The following is a 21,549-nucleotide window of genomic DNA, read 5'->3' on the forward strand; positions in this document are numbered from 1 at the left end:
GTGTTAGTGACAATAATTTGAGACAAAGCGATAAAATGATGTACAGAGGGGTCTGGCATATACTCCAAACAACTCACTGTCTTATTTGTTTTGGATAGTTTCATTACAGAAATAAATATAAAATTATCTCAAATTACTACAAATGCCAAAACATATATATAAAATAATGTGGAACTGGTAAAGCTGGCTTTTCATATTTACCTCTGATTTCATGACAATCTCACCCTTTCACCTCTACGGATGTTTACACTTTGGCAAAATCATCTTTCTTGCAGTGAAACGTTCAAAGAAACATTTTCACTGAAGCATAAATTAGCGTTAAAAGTCCTCCAGCGGTTGAGAGCCCAACAGTCACAACCTGACCTATGTCCCCAAGCTACTGCCACTACTGTGACAATAGAGGTAGCCTTGTAGTGGAGGGAATATCGTTTCTTATAAACTGCATATGTACACATTAAGAGTTGGGCGATAGCCCAATTTTTGAAACCGTTAGTCTCCAAATTTGACCTGACATGCACGAAACGCATCAACCCAGAACTTTCTTCATTGCATTGTTGGGCCACATAAACCGAGAGCCACATTAGCTTTTAATTAGTTGCACTTTTGAATAGAATTCATTCTGCCAATCAGACTTTACTATAAAAAAAATGTCCTTGGTCAACAAGCAACTATCTGCTTCTGCTAAAGAGATATTTGCGATATTTGAGACATTTATGACCAGTGGATTTAAACGTAACACACAGAGTTCTTTAAATGCCCCAACACAGTGAAGCCAGCCAACCCAAGTGTTCATTCATATTGCGGACTGTGCTTTTAAACCCTGTGTGCTTGGAACTCTGGGAATTATGTAGGGCAACAACAGCAGGTTGGAAAAAAATAAGTGGGGGGGGGGGGGACGAGGACGCTTGTTTCCATGGAAAATAGCGTACAAACAAAGGTGTGGTAACAGCTTAATGATCTACTTCCTACTTGCTGGGTACTGTGTGAGTTTTGGTCTCAGAAGGTTGAAAAACAGACATGGGACAGTCCTGCAGCGACACGATGCCTGTCACAGTACTGAGGTCACTTTGCATGGATGGGTTTGGTTTAAATCTTCAGCCCTTGAGAAAAATAAGCAGGTCCTTTGTTCAACTTCCGATAGATTTGAACTTCATTTGGTGTGTCGCAAGATATAAAATATAAAAGAAAGTGAATATGAGACTGCTTCATCACCTTCACCCACTCTCAGAGAGGCATTGTAGTTCATTAGCAACAACATTGGTGTACATGGAGTAACAGACTGATCAAAGCCTTCAAAAATAGCAACAAAAAAAAAAGGGGGTGGGGGGATGTTGGTTCTGAAATAAAATAAAAAATAAAATAATCTGAAACAATAAAATGCCAAATATGAAGACTAATGATTCCAGATCAGAGACGTATAAGCCACTGCCCCTCAGCCTCTCACTTTTCTTCAGGGCAGATTGAAGACAGAGAGACGCAGGGTGAAGGATACGTTGGTGGCGGGTTCATCGGCAAAGTCATTGTCTTTCTCACATGATGGATTCTCTGTCATCGGGGTGAGCCGAGGCGCCCCCCTCTGGGCGTTTTTTCTGAATGAGCGGCGAGTCTTCGAGCGCGGCCGACGCAGGGGCCTCTTCCAGCCTCACCTCGCTCAGCTCCGTCGCTTCTGCGCCTTTGGCGCTTTTGTCCACAAAATGCTGCAGGATGCCGGCTCCGAAAGCGTCGCCCTCAACGTTGAGCACCGTGCAGGTACGGTCACTGTGGAGGAACAGACAAGAGGATGACTCCAGATTCATCACTCATGTTGCGTGGCTGGTTTGTGTCATGAACCTGGCATTACAACTTTTTAGGGGTACAACAGTTTACCAAACTAATCATTTAATACAAAGATAATCTAATCAAATAATTAATTAATAATCTATCCTTATTTTGGGCTTGTAATATAGGCAAAATGTGAAAATAGCACAAGCTCACAATGCGTCAATACGCAAGTTGAGCTTGTAAATAAGCTATTTCACTATTTTACACGACACCGTTTTCTGACGCAGTATAAAATAATGCTTTATTTCATACAGAGGGATGGTTTTCCTGCTAGGCCATGGACAACTGTGGTTAACTGATTTGTCGTTAATACATGTATGTTTTATATTAAATAGTAATCGATAGAATAATCAATAAGAAAATAATCAATAGGAAAATAATCGATAGTTGCAACTCTATAACATTTACAGCAAATGGGAGATGTTAGACACTCACACAAGCCAGTCGACAGCCAAAATTAGGGAGATATCATTGGTGGGAAGTCCTACTGCCTCCAGGATTATAGCCAGAGTCAGCACACCCCCTGCAGGGATCCCCGCCGCTCCCACACTGGAGGCTGTGGCCGTCACTCTGACAGAAGGAGAGAGAGACAGTTAGCTACATGGCCCAATGCCAACGAACATGCATGTTCAGTATGATGTCAGAGTGTATGAAATGGATTCAGCCAGTACACGATTGAATCGTTATCAGTCTCATATTCATGGTTGATAGTCTGTACATACAGTATATCGTCACTGTCGGGCAGAAACCTTGTATCTCCAAGTTAGAAATGTGTATGTTTTTCATAAAGTAAAGCCCTGCTTCATCATACAAGACTGTCGCAGCGAAACTAGTGAAAATAGCCGATCTACAAGCACACAACGCCTCGTTGTGAGGTCGTTGTGTGCTTGTAGATTGGCTACTTTCACTAGTTTAGATCATTTTTAAAACGACAAATACAAAATGAACGGTTTTGGACATTTTCCACCCAACAACGATGATATCCATAGTACTAATATACATTGACCATACAGTAGATGTATATTCATGCATACATTCACTGGTGATAGCTTGTACATAGCTCAGAAACCAGATGCACCTATCCTATCTTTCATGCTTACTGCTGTTGCTGCTCTGACTTCAACAGCAACTGTTGCTGCTACTGTATGGCTTCAACAGCAGCTGTTACTGCTAGGACTTCATTCATTTCAACAGCAAATGTTGCTGCTACTGTATGGCTTCAACAGCAGCTGTTACTCCTAGCACTTCATTCACTTCAACAGCAACTGTTACTGCTACGAAAATAACTTCCACATGGGGATAAATAAAGGTTTGTCTTATATTAAGAAACAAAGAAGAAGTTGCTTGACAAAGAAGAAGTTGTTGAGATTCCTTGAGTGCTGATAACTTCTTCTTTGTCTCATGTTATTTTGAACCGTGCACCAAAAAGACTATCAAAATTGGAGTGTTGCCGGCTTTCTGCACTGTTGCGGATATCTTTCTCTACTTGTCTTATATTAACACTGTTAACTGAATTCTCATTAGAGTCTGAGGCTGTGATTCAGTTTGTGTTTGAGGTGTGTGTGCGTGTACTGTACGTACAATATAGTGAAAACTTGGATGAAGTTGAGAGAGATGTTGTTGAGCTGGGCGATGAACACAGCAGCCACACACTGGAAGAGCGCGGCTCCATCCATGTTGACCGTAGCACCGATGGGCAGGATGAAACGGCTGATGTGTTTGGACACCCCGTTCTTCTCCTCCACACACTTCATCATCAGGGGCAGGGTGGCAGAGCTACGGAGAGAAAACAAAGACGTTAAGCAGATGAATAGTCTAAGACAGGGGCAGTGTGTGTAGATCGTAGGGCTGGGTTATCGAACATCACAGCGTCCTACGCCAATAGACTGTGCAAAGTGTGCATAAAACTGTAGTCCAAGGGTCTTCAACATTTTCAGGCCAAGGACCCCTTAGCTGAGAGGGAGATGAAGCAGGGACCCCCTCCCCTCTACATATTGTATAACTGTTGTGATGGAGATTCTCATCGATTTCATAGATAGATTCATATACTTTTTTTGACACTTAGAATTTTAAATCGTCGATACTTAGTAAACTTGACCTTTCACTCTGTACTTGGTCTGCTCTTTTTTACTTCTACACCAAACCGATTTGCCAAAAATAGCTGATCTAAAAGCTCTCAACGCCTCACAGCGCGAGGCGTTGAGAGCTTGTAGATCTGCTATTTATGGCTAAAGTGCTCCTCAGACTCAAGAGTTTAGGGATGTGAGGGTTCAAGTTGTTAATTTAAAATAATTATCCTATCACACAAGGATTTAGCGGCCCCCCTGTAGTAGTAACTCTGAGGACCCCCTAGGGGTCCCGGATCCCCTGTTGAAGACCCCTGCTGTAGTCCCAGATTTCCAGAAGGTGGGGATCTGCATGGTCTGGTTCAAATCTGCTGCTGAGCAAACTGAAATGGTAAACGGGTATGCCAACTTCTGAAAACCTCCAACTACAGTTACGAGTCGAGCTTCGCCACTTGACAGCTGTTAGACGAGTACAGTTCGGGTGAGCAGGGCTGGTTATTCAGTACGGATGTGTTTGCCGGATTTGACTGCTGGCTAATCTAATTGTATATGTTCTTTCCTTCCTCAATTTCTGTTGTTCTGCCAATTACCCTTGAACAGTGCACTACTAAACTATATGATCCCGGTCTCTGCCATCGCTCACTGTTGTACTGCGGTGGGTGTAGACGACCTTCTGATATATCTTATTTAACCAGTTTCATCAGGAAGACATAACATGTGGGGAAACAACATCCTCCTGGTTCCACTCCTTGCCAAGCAGATGCCCCCAGCAACCAGTAGGAGTCGCTAGTGCAGTAGCATAGGCACAATACCTGCTTGGAACCCAGATTTTATTTATTTGGGGGAGGTAAACAAAAAGGTACAGTACTTCCTAAAACTAGCGTTGTTCCCACTGGGAGGTACATCTCACTTGTTTTTATTACTTAATTCAATGCCATCTTTTGCAGAGTTCAAATTTATGATTACACACCAGTGTGTATCTATCTGATTTTAGTCTATTTAGTATTTTTACTGTTTTTATATCCTTCTGTCTTTACGGTTTTTGTTTGTGATTACATAAACTCAACGACACAGAACACAAGTGTAGCCTCAGAACCCCTTGAGCATAAATAAAAGGTTTGAATGAAAATCTGTACAACACAAAAGAGACGCCTGGTATTGAATCTCTGCTATTGGTCAAATATTCAATACATGGGTATAATACATGGGTATCAAATCCCAGGCATAGAAAATTATACAATGTTACCCGGCCACGGAAGACATGAAGTGCAAACACGTGTGGTTTCAAACAAAGCAAAATGTGACCACTGGAGACAACAGCGGTGTAGTTGATAGAAAGCTGTGGTGTAAAGTAACTAAGTACTTTTACTTAAGTACTGTACTTAAGTACAGTTCTGAGGTGCTTTTACTTTACTGGAGTATTTCCAATTATCGGTACTTTTACTTCTACTCCACTACATCTTGGATCCAAATATTGTACTTTACTCCACTACATTTATTTGAAAACCTTAGTTACTAGTTACTTTGCAAATATAAATTATAATCATATAAAACATACATGAACCACATTAGCCCTATTTCATACCTAGGCTATTTGAAAATAGCCGATCTACAAGCTTGTAGATCTGCTATTTTCAAACATTTAGTACTTGGTTAGAAGTTGATACTTCTTGTACATTTTGATGCCAACACTTTCAATACTTGAATTCTTGATGGTGCTCCAGTTCTTTGCCCTGATGAAGACCGCAAGGTCGAAACATGTAGGTTTTTAGACAATAAACTTTGTTTTATTTTAAACTCCTCGAGTGCTCGGATCTCATCTCTTTTCTACTTGAATTCTTGACTTTTACTAGGGTGCCCTCACACCAAAATACCTAGAGTGGAATCCGCCAATGCATTTCAATGAGAATGGAGTGTTTTTTGCAGAAATCCTCTACTGGCAAAAAAACGCTCCATTCTCATTTAAATGCATTGGCGGATTCCACTCTAGGTATTTTGGTGTGTGGGCAGAGTACATCTACATTGCAGTATTGATACTTTTACTTAAGTACAAAATGTGAGTACTTTTTCAACCACTGATAGAAAGTTACCTTGAGCAGGTTCCAAAGGCAGTTGCCAGAGCAGTGAATATCCCCCACAAGAAGGAATAAGGGTTCTTCCTGGTGATGATGAAGTAGATGGCAGGCAGTACCAAGATGCCATGAATGGCATGGCCGATGATACAGCAGGCTATGTATTTTCCCAGACTGGCAAACAGTGTGGCAACGTCCTCCATCTCGACTATTTTACCCGCTACGAGGAACATGATACCCAGAGGGGCATACCTGGGAAGAGACAGAGAGAACAAAAGCAAGAGAATTAAGGGGAGCGCAACGTATATATTTATAATGCGTCAGTCAGTGTTATGGATTATGAATTACTAGTAAGACACCTCAGGGTGACTTGCGACCTCAGGGTGACATGCAACCTCGCCCTTGCGCCAATTCTTGGCCATCTGGCCAGTGATGTATATGGGACCAGTTACTCATATATTGGAGACCCCTTAATATTGATAACATAATATCCTTAATAATGTCCTTAATATTGACAATATAGGAATCTCCATATATGGGCATAAAACGTACGTTAATTAGTAATGCCAAGCAGGGCCTTGGTGAGTTAGGGCCTTGGTTTGATGCCTGTGGATCTCCATATATGGGCATAAGGGGGTACCCTAACATTCTCATTTTCGGCCTGGGATTTATGACATCAGAAATCTCCATGTATGGGCATAAAATGTTTTTTCTTTTTCTGGGAATGACCATATATGGACTTTTATACCCTAAGAAATCTCGTAGCTTGTCTGACTGTCAGTACAGGAAGTGATGTCACGTGACATCCTTTTTATGCCCATATATGAGTCATTCTGTACACATCACTGTGACTCACTGTCATCACATGACATCACGTCCTGTACTGACAGTCAGACAATACTGACAGTCAGACAATACTGCCAGTGTCACTACATGTTACTGTCAATGTTGGACAAAATTAATGGTTAGAGGCTTTTTCTCTCAGGCTTTTTCTTTTTCTCTTTTTGTTGTTGTTGTGTTGGTTCATGTTTTGTCCATATTCAATACACATTACAGAATGTAACTTATTTTACAGTATAAATTGGGGTCCCAGAGAAAGAAATGCCATTAAATGGGGGTCTGCTGCAGCCTAATCATGCATGTCAAACCTTGAAATTAAAATGATTTGGAATCACTGCTAGAGCCGTACAAATCTTCTCTTATGGGGGTCCCTGGCATCTCTTTTCAAATGGGGGTCTGCGGGCTAATAAGTGTCAATTTGGGGGTCCTTGACATGAAAAAGTTTGAGAACCACTGCTATATACCATGTTTGTTTATATAATATGACCAGTAGAAGATGGAACAGTGCGGGACTTACCACATGATCCAAGACACCAATATCATAGTGGCTTCATTGAATGAGTTGAAGAACTTGATGAGGATCTCTCCTTCTTCTCCCAGTTTCCTCAAAGCCACACCAAACACAATGGCAAACACTACCAGACCCAGGATGTTCATGCCGTCCTGGTCCACTCCAAAGGGCACCTGGACACATACACATATTCAGTTACAGACGAGCAGATGAGATCATGCCAAGACACAGCCAATATAACAATATATTGGCTCTGTCATAATCTGTCATTATGTTGTGTATAGTATATACACACATATAAGGATGGGATGATATGAAAATGTAATGTCCCGATTAATGTATTATTACCAAAAAGAAAACGCAATTTACGATATTATTGCGATAATCAAAATATCCCCAAAATCCATTTTCTTGAGGCGGAACATTTGCGAAAAATAGCAGATCTACATGCTCCCGCCGCACCGCGTTGTGAGCTTGTAGATCGGCTATTTTTGACAAAGAGATTTGGTAGAGAGTAAAAAGAAGAAAAAAAAGACTATCATAGCCTTCTGGTAGCAGTGGCTGTGTTGCTTTTACCGAGTATGCGAGGGGTGAGGATGCATCACTTGTAAACCTGTTATGCAAAGTAACCATTGGAGTACTTGGCTGTGGCTCATGAATTGATGGGGGACGTGTTCTAGCCATAGAGTTACGAAAAATTATACTGTGGTGCACCAAAGACAATGTCCTGTCATCCTCCTTCTCAAACACCATACCAATTGTGTTTGTTCCAATGCCGGACCAAAGGTGGCTCCGGTTTGGCCCAGCAATGGCCCAGCTCATACAATCAGCTCAAACAGGTTGTGGGCTAGGGCCTTTGGTGGTGGTGGTGGGATATTGTGATGTTGAAATGTCATGGCCTTTTGCATGTCTGTTAAATAGCCTGCAGTATTCATTCTCGTTTTACCTTCTCAACAGTGATGTTGGGCTGTCCATCTGTGCCATTCCTGGTAATCAGCTTGTAGCTCGTGGCATACTACCAAACAAAACAAAGGATTGAAAGTTTAGCATGGTCAAATCTACCCGTATTTTCCGGACTATAAGGCGCACTTAAAAGCCTTTAATTTTCTCAAAAAACTACAGTGCGCCTTATAGTCCAGTGCGCTTTATATATGGATCATTCATTGACATTGACATTCCCTTTAGCACAGCTCCATCTGTTGGATGCATAACGCAACGGTAGCGTCTATTATGTGCGCCTTATAGTCCGGTGCGCCTTATATATGAAAACAGTTCGAAAATAGACCATTCATTGACAGTGCGCCTTATAGTCCGGTGCGCCTTATAGTCCGGAAAATACGGTACTTATATTATTTGTCAAAATGTTAGACAATACGAATGTCACAATTTATGAAATTGTCACATCACCACCAGAGACAACTTACCGACTGGAAGGCAGCAGACACCAGGTTGGAGGGAAAGATGTTTCTGCAGAAGAAAAAAAAAAGAGTATATTCAGTTTCTGAATCCTTCATGTGCTGGACTTTGGTTCACAAGATCTGAATCACAAGGTTTATCATGTGGAAATAACTGAGAGAATTTTACTATTAATCCTCTCTTGGTTTGACCTCAGCAGTACTGACTTGGATTAGCATCCCTAAAGACCTGCCTCCTACCCATAGAGACCCCAATTACTAGACCGACTGCTGCCGAGGTGTTTACTTTAGAATTACATTTACACACATACACACAGTCAAGTACAGTTCCGGCCTCATATCAAAAAGCCTCAAGAACTCAATGAACTCGATTTAAGGTGTCTCCACACCAAACAGCCTAATTCCAACGGCTCCAAACTGCCAGTCTGTTCTGTTGTAGTCTGCTGGCATTAGTTGGCAAACTTTGTCATTTAAAAGTCGTCGACGAACACTGCATTCAGACGGCTGGCAGGTTTGACACAAATTGACAGTGTTGCCAGGTCTGCTAGCGACTTTGATCTTGTTCCTATAATGTTGCTAGTTGTGGGTTGCTTTTGTTTGGGCTTGTTTCTGAAGTGTAGTTGCTTATTTGGCCTTGCTTTCAACATTCTTTTAGAAAGCTAATGTAGCTAATGTAATAGAGCTCAAGATGTGAAACTGGTCGCTTCTTTTGGGCTTGTTTTCTTATAGACCTGGTCGCTTCTTTCACTCACAGAATCTGGCAACCGGAGGCTCTGCGCTCCTCTCCGTGCGGAGAGGGGAAAAAAACAACACAGCATAGCAGCACTATTTAATTAAATTAAATTAAAAAAGAAGGGGGAAAATGCACTCGATACATGTAAACAAGTATAGTAGTTTTTTTCTTTTTCCAAGAAATCAGTTCTGAGTATGCCAATGTGTGATGTGTCTCCACCCATTCCTCCATTCCACTTGGCCGTTATGCTGAGTCACCACTACCTGGCATATCTGATGTCACACCTAAATGAAAACATCCATGGCGTTTTCCAGGGACATTCAGTGGCAGCATGCTATAGCTATACCACTGAAAAACACAGATAAACACAGGCACAGTGTTTAACAGGAACATTCAGCGACTGTGAAAACCACTTACTGAAAAACAAACTATACAAATAGATTCACTCTGGCTCTTCTGGAAGCATTGCCTATGCCAAGCGTTCCTTCATTTACGCTGAGCTACCTTTAATACACTCAGAACATTGTGCGTCTGCAGAACCACTTTTTAAATTTGTTGAGTGTCTGTGGAAACACCTTTTTGACTAATATAATGGGGATAATGTCTGTTTGGTCTATTATTAATGGAATGGTTGAGGAATGCATTGAATAGGCTGATGTGACAACACCCTGTACACATAGTCACATACTGTCACAATCGTCATCCAGTCATCGTGTTACACCTCCCCATGCACGTGCACATACTGTACACTACACCACTGGTTCCCAAGCACTGGGTCGGGACCCATTTGTGGGGCCTTAATGTGTTTGCTACGTTGTTTTTAATTATTATTATTTCAAAACATTAAAAAAAAAAACATTTCCCAAAAATAAAAATCAAAGAAATTCCATAAATTAGAAAACAAAGGTCTAAGAAGTAGAGAAAATAGCTTGTTTTCAGTAGTTTGGGTCCCGGGCAAACGTCCAATTTCTCATTTGGGTCACAAGCTAAAAGGTTTGGGAACCACTGCCGTCCACTACAGTATAGGAGGAGCCAACCAGTACTGAAGCACCCACCCCGACTGTCTTTATAGGAGTGCCCATTTTCGTGCCTGCATATTTTTTCTCATTCCTTTCCCTCTTGCTGAACTGAACTCATTCAATACCACGGCAAGGCCAGGTTGTTTTGTTGACAGGGTAGGGTCCCACATTTCCCCCCAACTCCTCCAGATAACACTGGTTTGACATGCATAGCATCCCATGCACGTCACACCTGTCAAGTTGCAAAGTTCTGTTTATAAGCTTTTTAATGTGTTAATATAATAGGTTAAAATGATTATCTATTAATCATGCTTTTGTTTGGCTGGGCCTGGGCTAGGGCTGAGCTACTCTGGTTTCTAAACCCTCAGGTAATGACTAATGAATGGGCTATTTCATTCCATTCTTTATATGCGTGTTGGGGGTGGGGGGGGGGGGCACCAGCTGCCATTACACAGGTCGAACTGGATCAACCGGCAGTCAAGTGCGTACATGTATTGCAATGTGACTGTCACAAAGTTCGCACAACCAAAACATTTGTGAAATAAAGAAATAAGACGTGGCAAGTTGTAAACAGATATTGCATGAACACAATCAGATGGCCTCAATATCCATTCTATTCACACAGAATGGATGCCTGTGTAATATGTCCCTTGATCTTTACATAACATTGATGGAAGGAGGAAGTGTAGCCTGGTAAACCGAAATCAAATTCCGGGGCTGGGTGGTTTACCAGGCTAGAGGAAGAGATGGCTATAGGGCATGAATGATGCAACAAATCCTATGTTTACATGGTAACACTTAATAGTTGTTTAGCTATTATATAATTGCGACCGTCAGGTCGAAAGTTACTATGAAAAGCTCCACCGGCTGTCAGTCTGTCCGCCACGTCATGTCACACTTTTGGCCCTACTCTTATCCATGCCAAACTTTGCACACACACACTCCTTGGCTGGCAAACCACAACCTCCGCCCCTGATTTCTCACATGCCCCTCTTCTAGCGCCACCATGAGGTTGCCGACCTGACAGTCGCTTATCTCCCAATTAGGGAGTCTTACTGGTACTAAAGGTTGCATTGCCTTTGCTTTCAGAGCCCCTACCCTTTGGAACACCCTGCCCCTGGAGATCAGGCTCTCCGAGTCTATCCCCCGTTTTAAATCCCTCCTCAAAACCCATTTCTATAGACTAGCTTTTAATCCCCATTCCCTGTACAGGGAAGTATTCACACATCTACTTGATTCAGATGCAGGTGCGTTGGACAGGGAAAACTGAAACAAACATGAAAAACTATTTCCATGAACAATAAATCCTGCACGCTGCTCTTGCTCAGCAGCCTATTTTTTTTATTTTATTTAGGGTATCCATTCCCTGTAACTTTCATCTATTTGCACGGATCTTTTACCATTATGAAAGTTATGTATTCATTTCTATGCATTGTTTTTCATCTTTTCCTTTTGTTTTGTGGGTTTTGTTTTTTGTCTTTTGCGGTTTTTCTGTTTCCTCTGTAAAGCACTTTGTAACCCAGGTTTGAAAGGTGCTACATAAATAAAGTTGTATTATTATTATTGTGACATGGTATATTGCTAACTACCACTGTAGTATGTGGTAAAATACAGTGACAGTGAAGTTATCAGTGCAAGTAGGCTACCAGTGACGCCTTTGTGTATAGTTTAATGGGTTGCATGTACCAAAAACATAGCCAGGGTTATGGGTTCAAGTCTCACTTGGGTCCCTCAAACAATTAAAGAGTCATTATAACTTTACAGCTCTTTAAAGCATCTGTCAAACGACACATTGGCTACATCCGTGTGGTGTTAACTCCTGTTCAGGAACCAATCCAGGCCAACATTCGCTGTCAATGTGACTTTCATCTAGGAAGTATTGCTTGTTCAACAATCTCCAAGATTACTGTGTAGACATGGATCCCAGTGGGAGAACAAACAGAAGGCAGGCAATGGGAGATATGAAAACTAAACAAGGATTTTTGGGCGGGGCTTCAAAGTCCTACATCCTTCTTTATAAAGTGACACAACCACACATCAACTGTACATGCCACGTGTTGAGGAGAGAGCGTTCATTCTCAGTCATTCTCAGGCAGATAAAAGTGCCACATAGGTACACTGGAATGTGTACGAGGTTAGGCTATGTTTTTGTGTGTGTGTGTGTATAGTTAAGTCATTACGTTGTGTGCTGCTGTGCATCATGGGTATGTAGTTAAAGGGAAATGGAGAGTGTGTTTACACTTACTGAGAAGGATCTTAGTTTGCACTGTGATACACAAAGCTCCATGGTCACAACCCCCCAAGTCTTTGTTGCCAAAACTTACTAAACACTGATTGAAAGGGCCAGCCCTCACAAGAAGCACGAGGCTCAACACTACCCAATTAGACAGGGAATAGTGTGTGTGTGTGTGTGTGTGTGTGTGTGTGTGTGTGTGTGTGTGTGTGTGTGTGTGTGTGTGTGTGTGTGTGTGTGGACGGCGGTGGGCCTGCACAGACCCAAAATGACTTTCCTAATTGGGTTTAGAATAGCGTGCGTCACCACGTGCATCCAGCTCAAAGCACTGAGGTCACGAGAGCCAAAAGACACTAAAACATCAGAGCAAGGATAGCTACGGTCCTCCAAATAGTATAGACCCAAGTCTAGTGTTAAAAGAAACTGTGGTTGGTCAATTACACATTAACCTGCCTTGCTGGGGGGTTTGAGGGAAGCACCTTTCTCATTCATTTCTTAACTAGGTTTCTGAAATAGACTAGCCCTTCAAAGAGTCTGTCAGAAGAGATAATCTTTATCAACCAAAAACTCACAACCATGCCTTGCCTAATGGGTGGCGTCAATCTTGGGTCAAATACTTCTTGTTGTTTAAAATGCATCTTACTTGCAAAAGAGTAAACAATACCAAGTACTAACTAAGCATTAAGGATTAATCATTATGTAATGTTAATCTGTCTAGTTTTTTGCCCCATTGCCCTTACAGCATGACTGCTCTACATCTGGAAGTTTAAACTACTAGATAGATGTTCAGGCCGCTATGCTGCCTTCACATCTAGATTTTCAAGTGGTCTCCATATGGGCAATTGGGCATGTTGCTTCACATATTTCACGTTTTGCTGCAGGACGGCCATGTGATCCACCAAAATGAGTAGGATTCTTCCATTAATCTTTCTATTAGATGATGAGATATATAGTGTGCAATGTTGACATTCTGCCCTGAGTGTGGTCACTCAAGTACTTGGGGTTTATTCTTGCCAAGCACATTCAATTCCATGGAAATCCACCCATTCCATTTTGAGCGTGAGTAAATGAAAATGTTGGCATATTGGCGTCAGGAGAACAACGGACATTGGGTCTCCAGGAAGCGCCTCCAGGAAAAGCCATTGAGTGAGTAACCAAAATCAATAGGGGTCATCAACTGGCGATCATGAATGCATAATAAATTCCATGGCATCGGCAATACAGTCAGTAGCTTTTAAGATACAGTATGTTGCCAATGGTGAACGATGGACAGACAGACTCACAAGGCCTACACAAGCTATGTTAGAAAATGAACTGTAAGGATTGCTCATTGTATAGGCCTACAGACTAAAGGCAGGTGTAGTAGATAAGGATTAAAACACACTATATCAACAACAGAGGGGGAAATAAACCTTATTATTATTGTCTGAGTCGTGTCCATTATGACCCATACCATAAGAGCAAGGTTACTAAACCACCAATCTGGGAACCCATTGGTTGAATCTGTCTTATATTAGAGATATTTACTAAACCACTAAGGTGCCTCGTCCAATGAGCTAGGAAAACAAAACAGACCCAGGTAGAAAACTGCTTGTCCAATAAATATGTGGCAGACCAACTTTCTCAGTTAAATAACCTGTGCACGGCTTATGTTATGGAGTAAATGAGAGGCTCTGCACATAATAAACAATGGCTACTGTGTGGAGGCTGGTAAATCTACACTAGGCTGCTTTCTAATCTACCTGAGGGGAGCACAGGTCAGGCTCTTTATGTTCAGATCTGGCAGCGGAACAGGCTTTTCTTTCCCTAGAAATCATAGCTAGCCACGGATATCTAGGGCAGTCTTTGGCTCATTGGGCAAAATGTTGGAAGTTAGAGAACAATACAAAATACAGTAGTATCAGTATACAGTAGATATCCAGCTTGCAACCTTAAAGGCCCGCTGACACGCTCCGAAATCATAATAGTATGATACAGTAGGTAATGTGGTCTCTCTGAAAACGGTCTGAAATAGTCTGAAACTCATGTCACAGTGTAATCTGCCCCTCGCCCCCCAACAACAGCTGACCAGTACAGTAAGTAGTCTAAGGACAGTCAATTACATCACAATGACATCATAAAAATATTAACTCATATTTTAAGATGACTTTTTAAAGTGACAGTACCCCTTTAAGTAAGACAATGTGAAGTTGAGTACTTTATTGCTACTTCTTGAACACAATGGAGTAGAGGTACTGCTAGGTCTTAGCATATACCGGTGTACTATGCTTGCTTATACTGTACCATACCATCTTCGCTCATTGCACGGGGGAAATGTCCTCTCAATCCAAAATGTAAACTGCAAGTCCCCTTCAGAATGACCCGAGCAGTAGTATGGTGGAAATGTTTAAAATGACCAACTTGTTAACTTAAGTTGTGACCCACATATAAAGGTCCTCATTAGGTCAATGTCAGCAGTATTGAGACCATATTCCACTCATGAAGTGAGCCCTTCACAGTTCACAACAAGGAAGAAAACTAGTGCTACTCGGAACATCTGTTCTGTGGAATGTTTTCCATTCACTTATTGCTTTTTTGGGGCAACATAGCTGAGCTGTTGCACAAGAACCTCACACAAAGAGCTGCCTTAATCCATAGTTCTATTTGTAAGATTCATGTAGGCTTTGAAATGCTACCTCTGGGGTATTTCAGTGGCCACGTTATCTAAGTATAACATATGGCTGTCTCGATCAAAACAAGACGAGTGGGAACTGCACAACACCCATCAAAAACACAGTGGAGTGGTTGAGAATTAGTCTCCCAGGAAGGATAATAGATGTTTCCTGACATAAATTGTTTGGGCCATTTAAAATACAGTTTGATGCAAACATGTTTGTTGTTATTACTCTATTACGCTTGCTCAAATGGAATAATATAGGCATTATTGTGTCTCAGCCATCCAGTGTATGTCACTCAGCTAGAAAAAAACATACCAAACTTCACTGTTTGCTCAAGCTGATTTATAAATAAGGCACAAAATATGGACTGAATGTGCCTCCTTGACATCTGCTTTTGACATAACAGTGGGCTGTCCCAGCAAGAGAGAGCCACTGAGCTGCCAGAGTCAGGTCTCTAGTCTTACGTAGCCTAGCAGTTGTTGTGACACAGCAGCTCACACACACACACACTCAACTCCTTCATACACGTGTTATGTCTTGAAACTGTACGGGTCTAATACAGTGATTCTCAATGTGGATTCCAGGGACTTTGTGGGTTCCTTCATGGGGGTCTAAACCATAGAGTTAGGCTATAGGGTCTAGACCCATACAAGTTAACTCTGACAGTATACAAATGGAACCAAATGGACCTGTTGGGGTCCATTTGGTTCCATTTGTATACTGTCAGAGTAAAGGGGAGACCTTGAAATGTAAAAGTCTGAGAAACACTGGTCTAACAGAAGAGATATGAACATAAAACTAGACTAAACTATCTCTAGACTGACTCTGGCACGTCTGCAGGAAACGGCACGGGCCGGTGTGACGTCACAGTGCCACTGGAGAGTGTCTCTGTCGGAGGGAATTAAAACCTTGACGTGAACACATGGCTCAGCTGATGCAACCTAGATCTGTCCTTACAGCACAGAGACACAAGTAGCCAGTAGCTATGGAAAAGCGTTACAACTACTTTTTCCTATGTCAACTTCATTAACCTTATATGGAATGGAATGTTGATGCTGACTAAAACGGACATGAATTAGGGCCCTACAATTAAAACTGTTACAAGTCTAAACTATCTTTATATACAGGCAAAAGGTTCTATTCTCTATGCATGAGAATATCTCTATGCACGAGAAATAAACGTGTTATAGCCTACAGCTAGTTTCACTCGACCCCTTTGACATGCATGTTTTGTTGAGGGGGGTTTCGCCACGTGTTAAATCATTAATCATTGTCTCAGAGTCAGAGGATGGGGGGGTGGGGGGCAGGTAGGCTTTGTTCCATGTGGATTTATCAAGTGGTGCCAACATCACCCAGCTGGTCACTTTTTTTCCCACTCACACATAATAAACAATAACAATAATGATTATGATATTAATCATACCTGATCAGGTCTAAGAACGAGTCCACCACCTCCTTGGGCTGGGGGATGTCATCGTCCAGACCGGCCACTTTGGGCTTCTGGCCGGTGACATATCCGGGGGTGATGATTAAGGCCATCACAATGCCGATGGCCGAGGCGATCAGCGTGGTGACCAGGAAGAACAGCATGGCCCAGCCGCCCAGCTTGCCCAGGGCTTTGGGGTCTATGCTGGCCGCTCCGGACACTAAGGAGCAGACCACCAGTGGGATGATGATCATTTTGAGCAGGCGGATGAGCAGCTCGCCGGGGAAGCCCACGTAGATGACCTGCGTCCTGCTCAGCTCCATGTTGCGCACCCCCAGCCCGATAAACACCCCAATGATGACCCCCAGCACGGTGAGGATGACCAGCAGGTTGGCCATCACTATCCTCCGGACCCGCTGGGACAGCGGCTCGTCGCGCTTGCAGCCCTTGTGGTCTTTGAGCCCGTTGGCCACCGGCTCCTCGAGGAGCGCGTCGCCGTTGGACGCCTTCTCCATGTCGATCTTCTCAGCCATGATCGTGCGCCCTGGAAGGAAGGTGTCCCAAGAAACGGGGAAACAAAACTTAAGCGTCGAGGAAACTTCAGTTGTAATGTGGATGTTAGGGTTATAGATGCTGGCAACGGCACTTAACTAGTAAAAAAACCTCTTCCCGTTTCGTGGAACAAGCGTGCGTATGCTGCTGCCGCGCCCTCTAAGCTTCACCCATGCACTAATCTGACTCACTCTAGTCTACCAGCGACGTCCGCTCCACTAAAGGCAACCCCCTGTAGTGACGCAAGGGAAAGGGGAGGGACTCACCATGTGGGAGTACTCACCAGCTCACCCACACACACACACACACACACACACACACACACACACACACACACACACACACACACACACACACACACACACACACACAGTCGATTCTTGCATCATTCATCATTGATTGATTAATTGATTGATTTATAATCATTATAATGATGGACACGCGGATGTGAGTCTTATAGAAGAGATTTGGTTAATCTGATCGAGGTAAATCACTTTGTTTGTTTTTTGTTCAAGGTTTCTTTATTGGTATTTTCACAACAAATAGGTCTATAATAATCAAAAGCAGACAAAATAGGTGTAGGCCTATGTTACCCATATCCCATCCCAACTAATTTGACCAGGCAGTCACACCATGTTACAAGGAGAGAGAGTTCTACCATATAGAATCCAGAGAAACTTGCAAAGAGCATCAATCAATCTCTTATGTTCCATGATATTCTTTCAAAAGCAACACTCTTTGACTCTTTGCCTATGTACAAAGACACAATTGTCTTATAGTACATATAAGCCCAAGACAGTAGCATAACTTTTACAAACGCATTTTGTATGTTCTTTACTGTTCAATCAGTCTACAAACATGTTAACAGTCAGACCCTGTGAAGATGTCTATAGTATCTTATTCTTATCTCTACTCTTACCTATGCATATCCTGTGCTTACTGGTGGTGCTGCCACAACACTGATAGATCTATGGAGACTATCTGTTTTTGGATAATATCAATATCTGCCATCAAGTCACATTTCATGACATTTGACCTAAACTCGTCATGTCAAACCAAGTCAGGAAATTGGTACACTGCTTTCCTCACTCTGGAGTAAAACGGCATAGCCTATTCATGTTACATCAATCCATATCTCTGTTTACTAAAGTTTATTAAGTACCAACAAGTTGAAACAACATGTTGATGTAGCCGATTGACACTTCCCATGTCTAATAAACAATCTTAGAAAGATAACTGGCAGTGTTAGGGAATTTTCCCACAGGTTTATCATATGAATGTGCTCTCAGCAAGTTTCAATGCAATATCTTGTGTGCAAGTGGAACTTTTGACCTAAGAGCAACGATAGCGTAAAGGCCACGGGTTGCAGGATACCATGTGCAAAAATATATAACAATGTAATTTTGCAGGAGCTTTGTGGCAACTCTATCTTTCAGTGGTACCAGGTAGAGTATAACTGCAATACAATAAAATCCACCGGGGAAACCATCTCCTCTCCTTCATTTACACTTCCATTCATAAGATTCACACTCTATGTCACTGTCTTCTGTGTGTGTTTCTGAGCTCCACCAAAGTGGGGAGGGCTTTTTAGTTTGGCCACGATGACATGATGAAACCTTAACTGACCTGATTGACCAAAATTGTGTATTGTGTCTTGCCGCCGCCCTGAGTCAGTTTTGTTGCAGCCTGGCCCTGCACTGGACAATCCGGTGCCTGGGTGGTTAACCACTGTCTATTGTTTACTTACTTCCCACGACAAGCAGCAGAAGAGAAATAGCTGGGAGAATTCAGTGTGAGAATTCAGCGTGAGAGCAGCTGTCCTGCAAGCACATAATAATATTTTTGTCTTTTTTCTTCCCCAAATCATCTAGTCGTCTATTGAGTATACTCTGTATACTCACCAAAAGACTCCCTAATTGGGAGATAAGCGACCGTCATGTCGCATACACAAACTTTAGAAGGCAATCGTAGACAATCAGGAGGGAATATGGGAAATGGGACAGATCCATGTTGATGACATGACTTTAGAGATACTGTGTACCGCTTTGCGTGATTTTAGGCCAAAATCTGTAGTGTCCAAAAATGGGTTTTGCAAATATCGGCCTGATCGTGGCGCTAGAAGTAGGCCATGTGAGAAATCAGCTGGAGGTTGTGATTTGCCATCTAAGGAGTGTGTGTGCAAAGTTTGGCATCGATAGGGCCAACGGTGCCAGAGAGTAGGGCAAAAGTGTGACGTGATGGACAGACGGACGGACTGACAGACAGACAGACAGACAGACAGCCGGTGGAGCTTTTCATAGTAACTTGCGATGGTTGCAACTACAATTAACTACAAGACTACACCACTGGGTCAGTGAAATCAGTAGGGTTCATCCTCCAGGGAACGTGAAGGTGTACCACAAGTTCCATTAAAATCCAACCAGGAGTTGTCTGTATCTTCTCTTGTGCGGGACGGGCCGACTGGGCACAGTTCTATGTCTGTGCAATGGAGCTGAAGACTGACTGTACAGCTGTGGACGCTGCCACTGTCCTCTGATGTTGCATCCTCCTGTGTGTTTGTTTGCTCTCCTCACAAGTGCCAATTCAACAAGGAATGCCGATATTGTTGAATGTATAACATCAAAGGAAAGTGCATCTGAAAGATCAAGCATAGCAATAACAATGAGGAAACATCTGCGAGGTTGTCTGAAAGCCGTGAAGACAGTAAAGGTCTGTCAAGACAACTTTATATTGTCTGGCTCACAAGAATGTTCAGCAATGCACATTTAACACACGTTTCACATGCACAACTGACAAAAACAATGTTAAAAAGGTCAGAATGAAATTCCCGATTTTAGTTGAGGGAATAAAATATCTTTTGTAGATGTTCTTTCCGGACCAGTGGGGGCTCACTGATCATTGATCTCTGTAAGGATTGGTGGAGGTTGTAAGAGAGATAATGCCTGATTTATACTTGCATTGTTTGACATTGTTTTGTACACCGCAAATAGCAGATCTACAAGCTAACAACGTGAGTTTGTAGATCTACAGTGTCCAGTACAATTCACTTGTGTGCAATCAGGCTTGACTCTACCTCTGGAGAAAGACAAAGGGTTGAAGTCAGCCAATCACGGGACCGCAATTACACCACCTCCCTTAACACGTACAGTGTTTCCTCTAAATAGTACCGTGTGGGTGTTCAACTATGTGCATGTGCACAGCATGCATTCCTATATCACCTGCTTTAGTTTATGCCTGATGCAATGATGTAGTGCCAGCAAAGAGGAGTACAGAGGAGGAGAGTAAGAAAGAGATACACAACCTGAAAGGATATATTGCATTTCCCCTACATTATATACCGGTACATAAACAAATCCCACAGCCACTTTGTATTCATAATTGTACATATAAATATATGTTTAAACACCCAAGAATTTTACTCTCTGTACTGTATCTGGCATAACAAAAAAGGATCATGAATTGACAAATCCGAAAAAGAGAGACAGGTTCTCATGTGGAATCGGGGCCTCTAATAGTCAAAAGGCTCTGCGTAGGTAGGGGTCCCCAACAGGCTGGGGTTAGCTTACGCTAAAACAACAACCAAGGCCCTTATTAAATGTACTCATCGGTGGACATTTGTGGGAAAAGTGTCTTTGACACCAAGGAATGTCCACGGGGTGAGGATTCAGTGCTGCTGGAAGCCGTCCTCTCTGCCCCGAGCTTGTTATCTCAAGCTCGTGCTTTGTTCTCTCCGGCTGTGTGTGATGTTTGCTGGAAGCAGTGTGTTTCTGTCGAATGGTGCGTCGCTTTGTGAAAGAGTACATCTTTCGCCAGCTTAAACCAGCAGGCAGAAGAGAGCTGTGGGAGTTTTTCTCTATGAAAACACACACACACACACGCACACACACACGCACGCACACACACACACACACACACACACACACACACACACACACACACACACACACACACACACACACAGGTTTGATGGGTTTGTTGCGTAAACCTGGAGCGGGGTCTCCCCTGAGCATATGAAAACATGCAGAGGATCTGTCTGCCTCTGACGCCTTTGTGCCAACACACACACACACACACACACACCCACACACACACACACACACACACACACACGCACACACACACACACACACACGCACGCGCACACACACGCACGCAGAAGTCTGAAGTTCTCTGTCAATTCAAATCTGCAAAGAAAAGATCAATT

At 42.6% G+C, this 21,549-nt stretch overlaps 1 protein-coding gene across 1 annotated transcript; it reads right to left on the reverse strand.

Annotated features, from left to right (window-relative positions):
• Window positions 1-1,529: 1,529 nt before the first annotated feature.
• Window positions 1,530-17,326, reverse strand: slc1a5 (solute carrier family 1 member 5; the record flags this gene model as incomplete). The annotated part of the gene is made up of 8 exons (XM_080731893.1): window positions 1,530-1,758; window positions 2,257-2,391; window positions 3,403-3,597; window positions 5,978-6,211; window positions 7,317-7,483; window positions 8,257-8,325; window positions 8,735-8,777; window positions 16,791-17,326. The coding sequence occupies 8 exons, from the start codon at window positions 17,324-17,326 to the stop codon at window positions 1,530-1,532; spliced, it is 1,608 nt and encodes a 535-aa protein (XP_080588019.1).
• Window positions 17,327-21,549: the final 4,223 nt, after the last annotated feature.

The sequence above is a fragment of the Nannobrachium achirus genome, assembly GCF_963921795.1.
Source record: "Nannobrachium achirus genome assembly, chromosome: 8".
NCBI lineage: Eukaryota > Metazoa > Chordata > Actinopteri > Myctophiformes > Myctophidae > Nannobrachium > Nannobrachium achirus.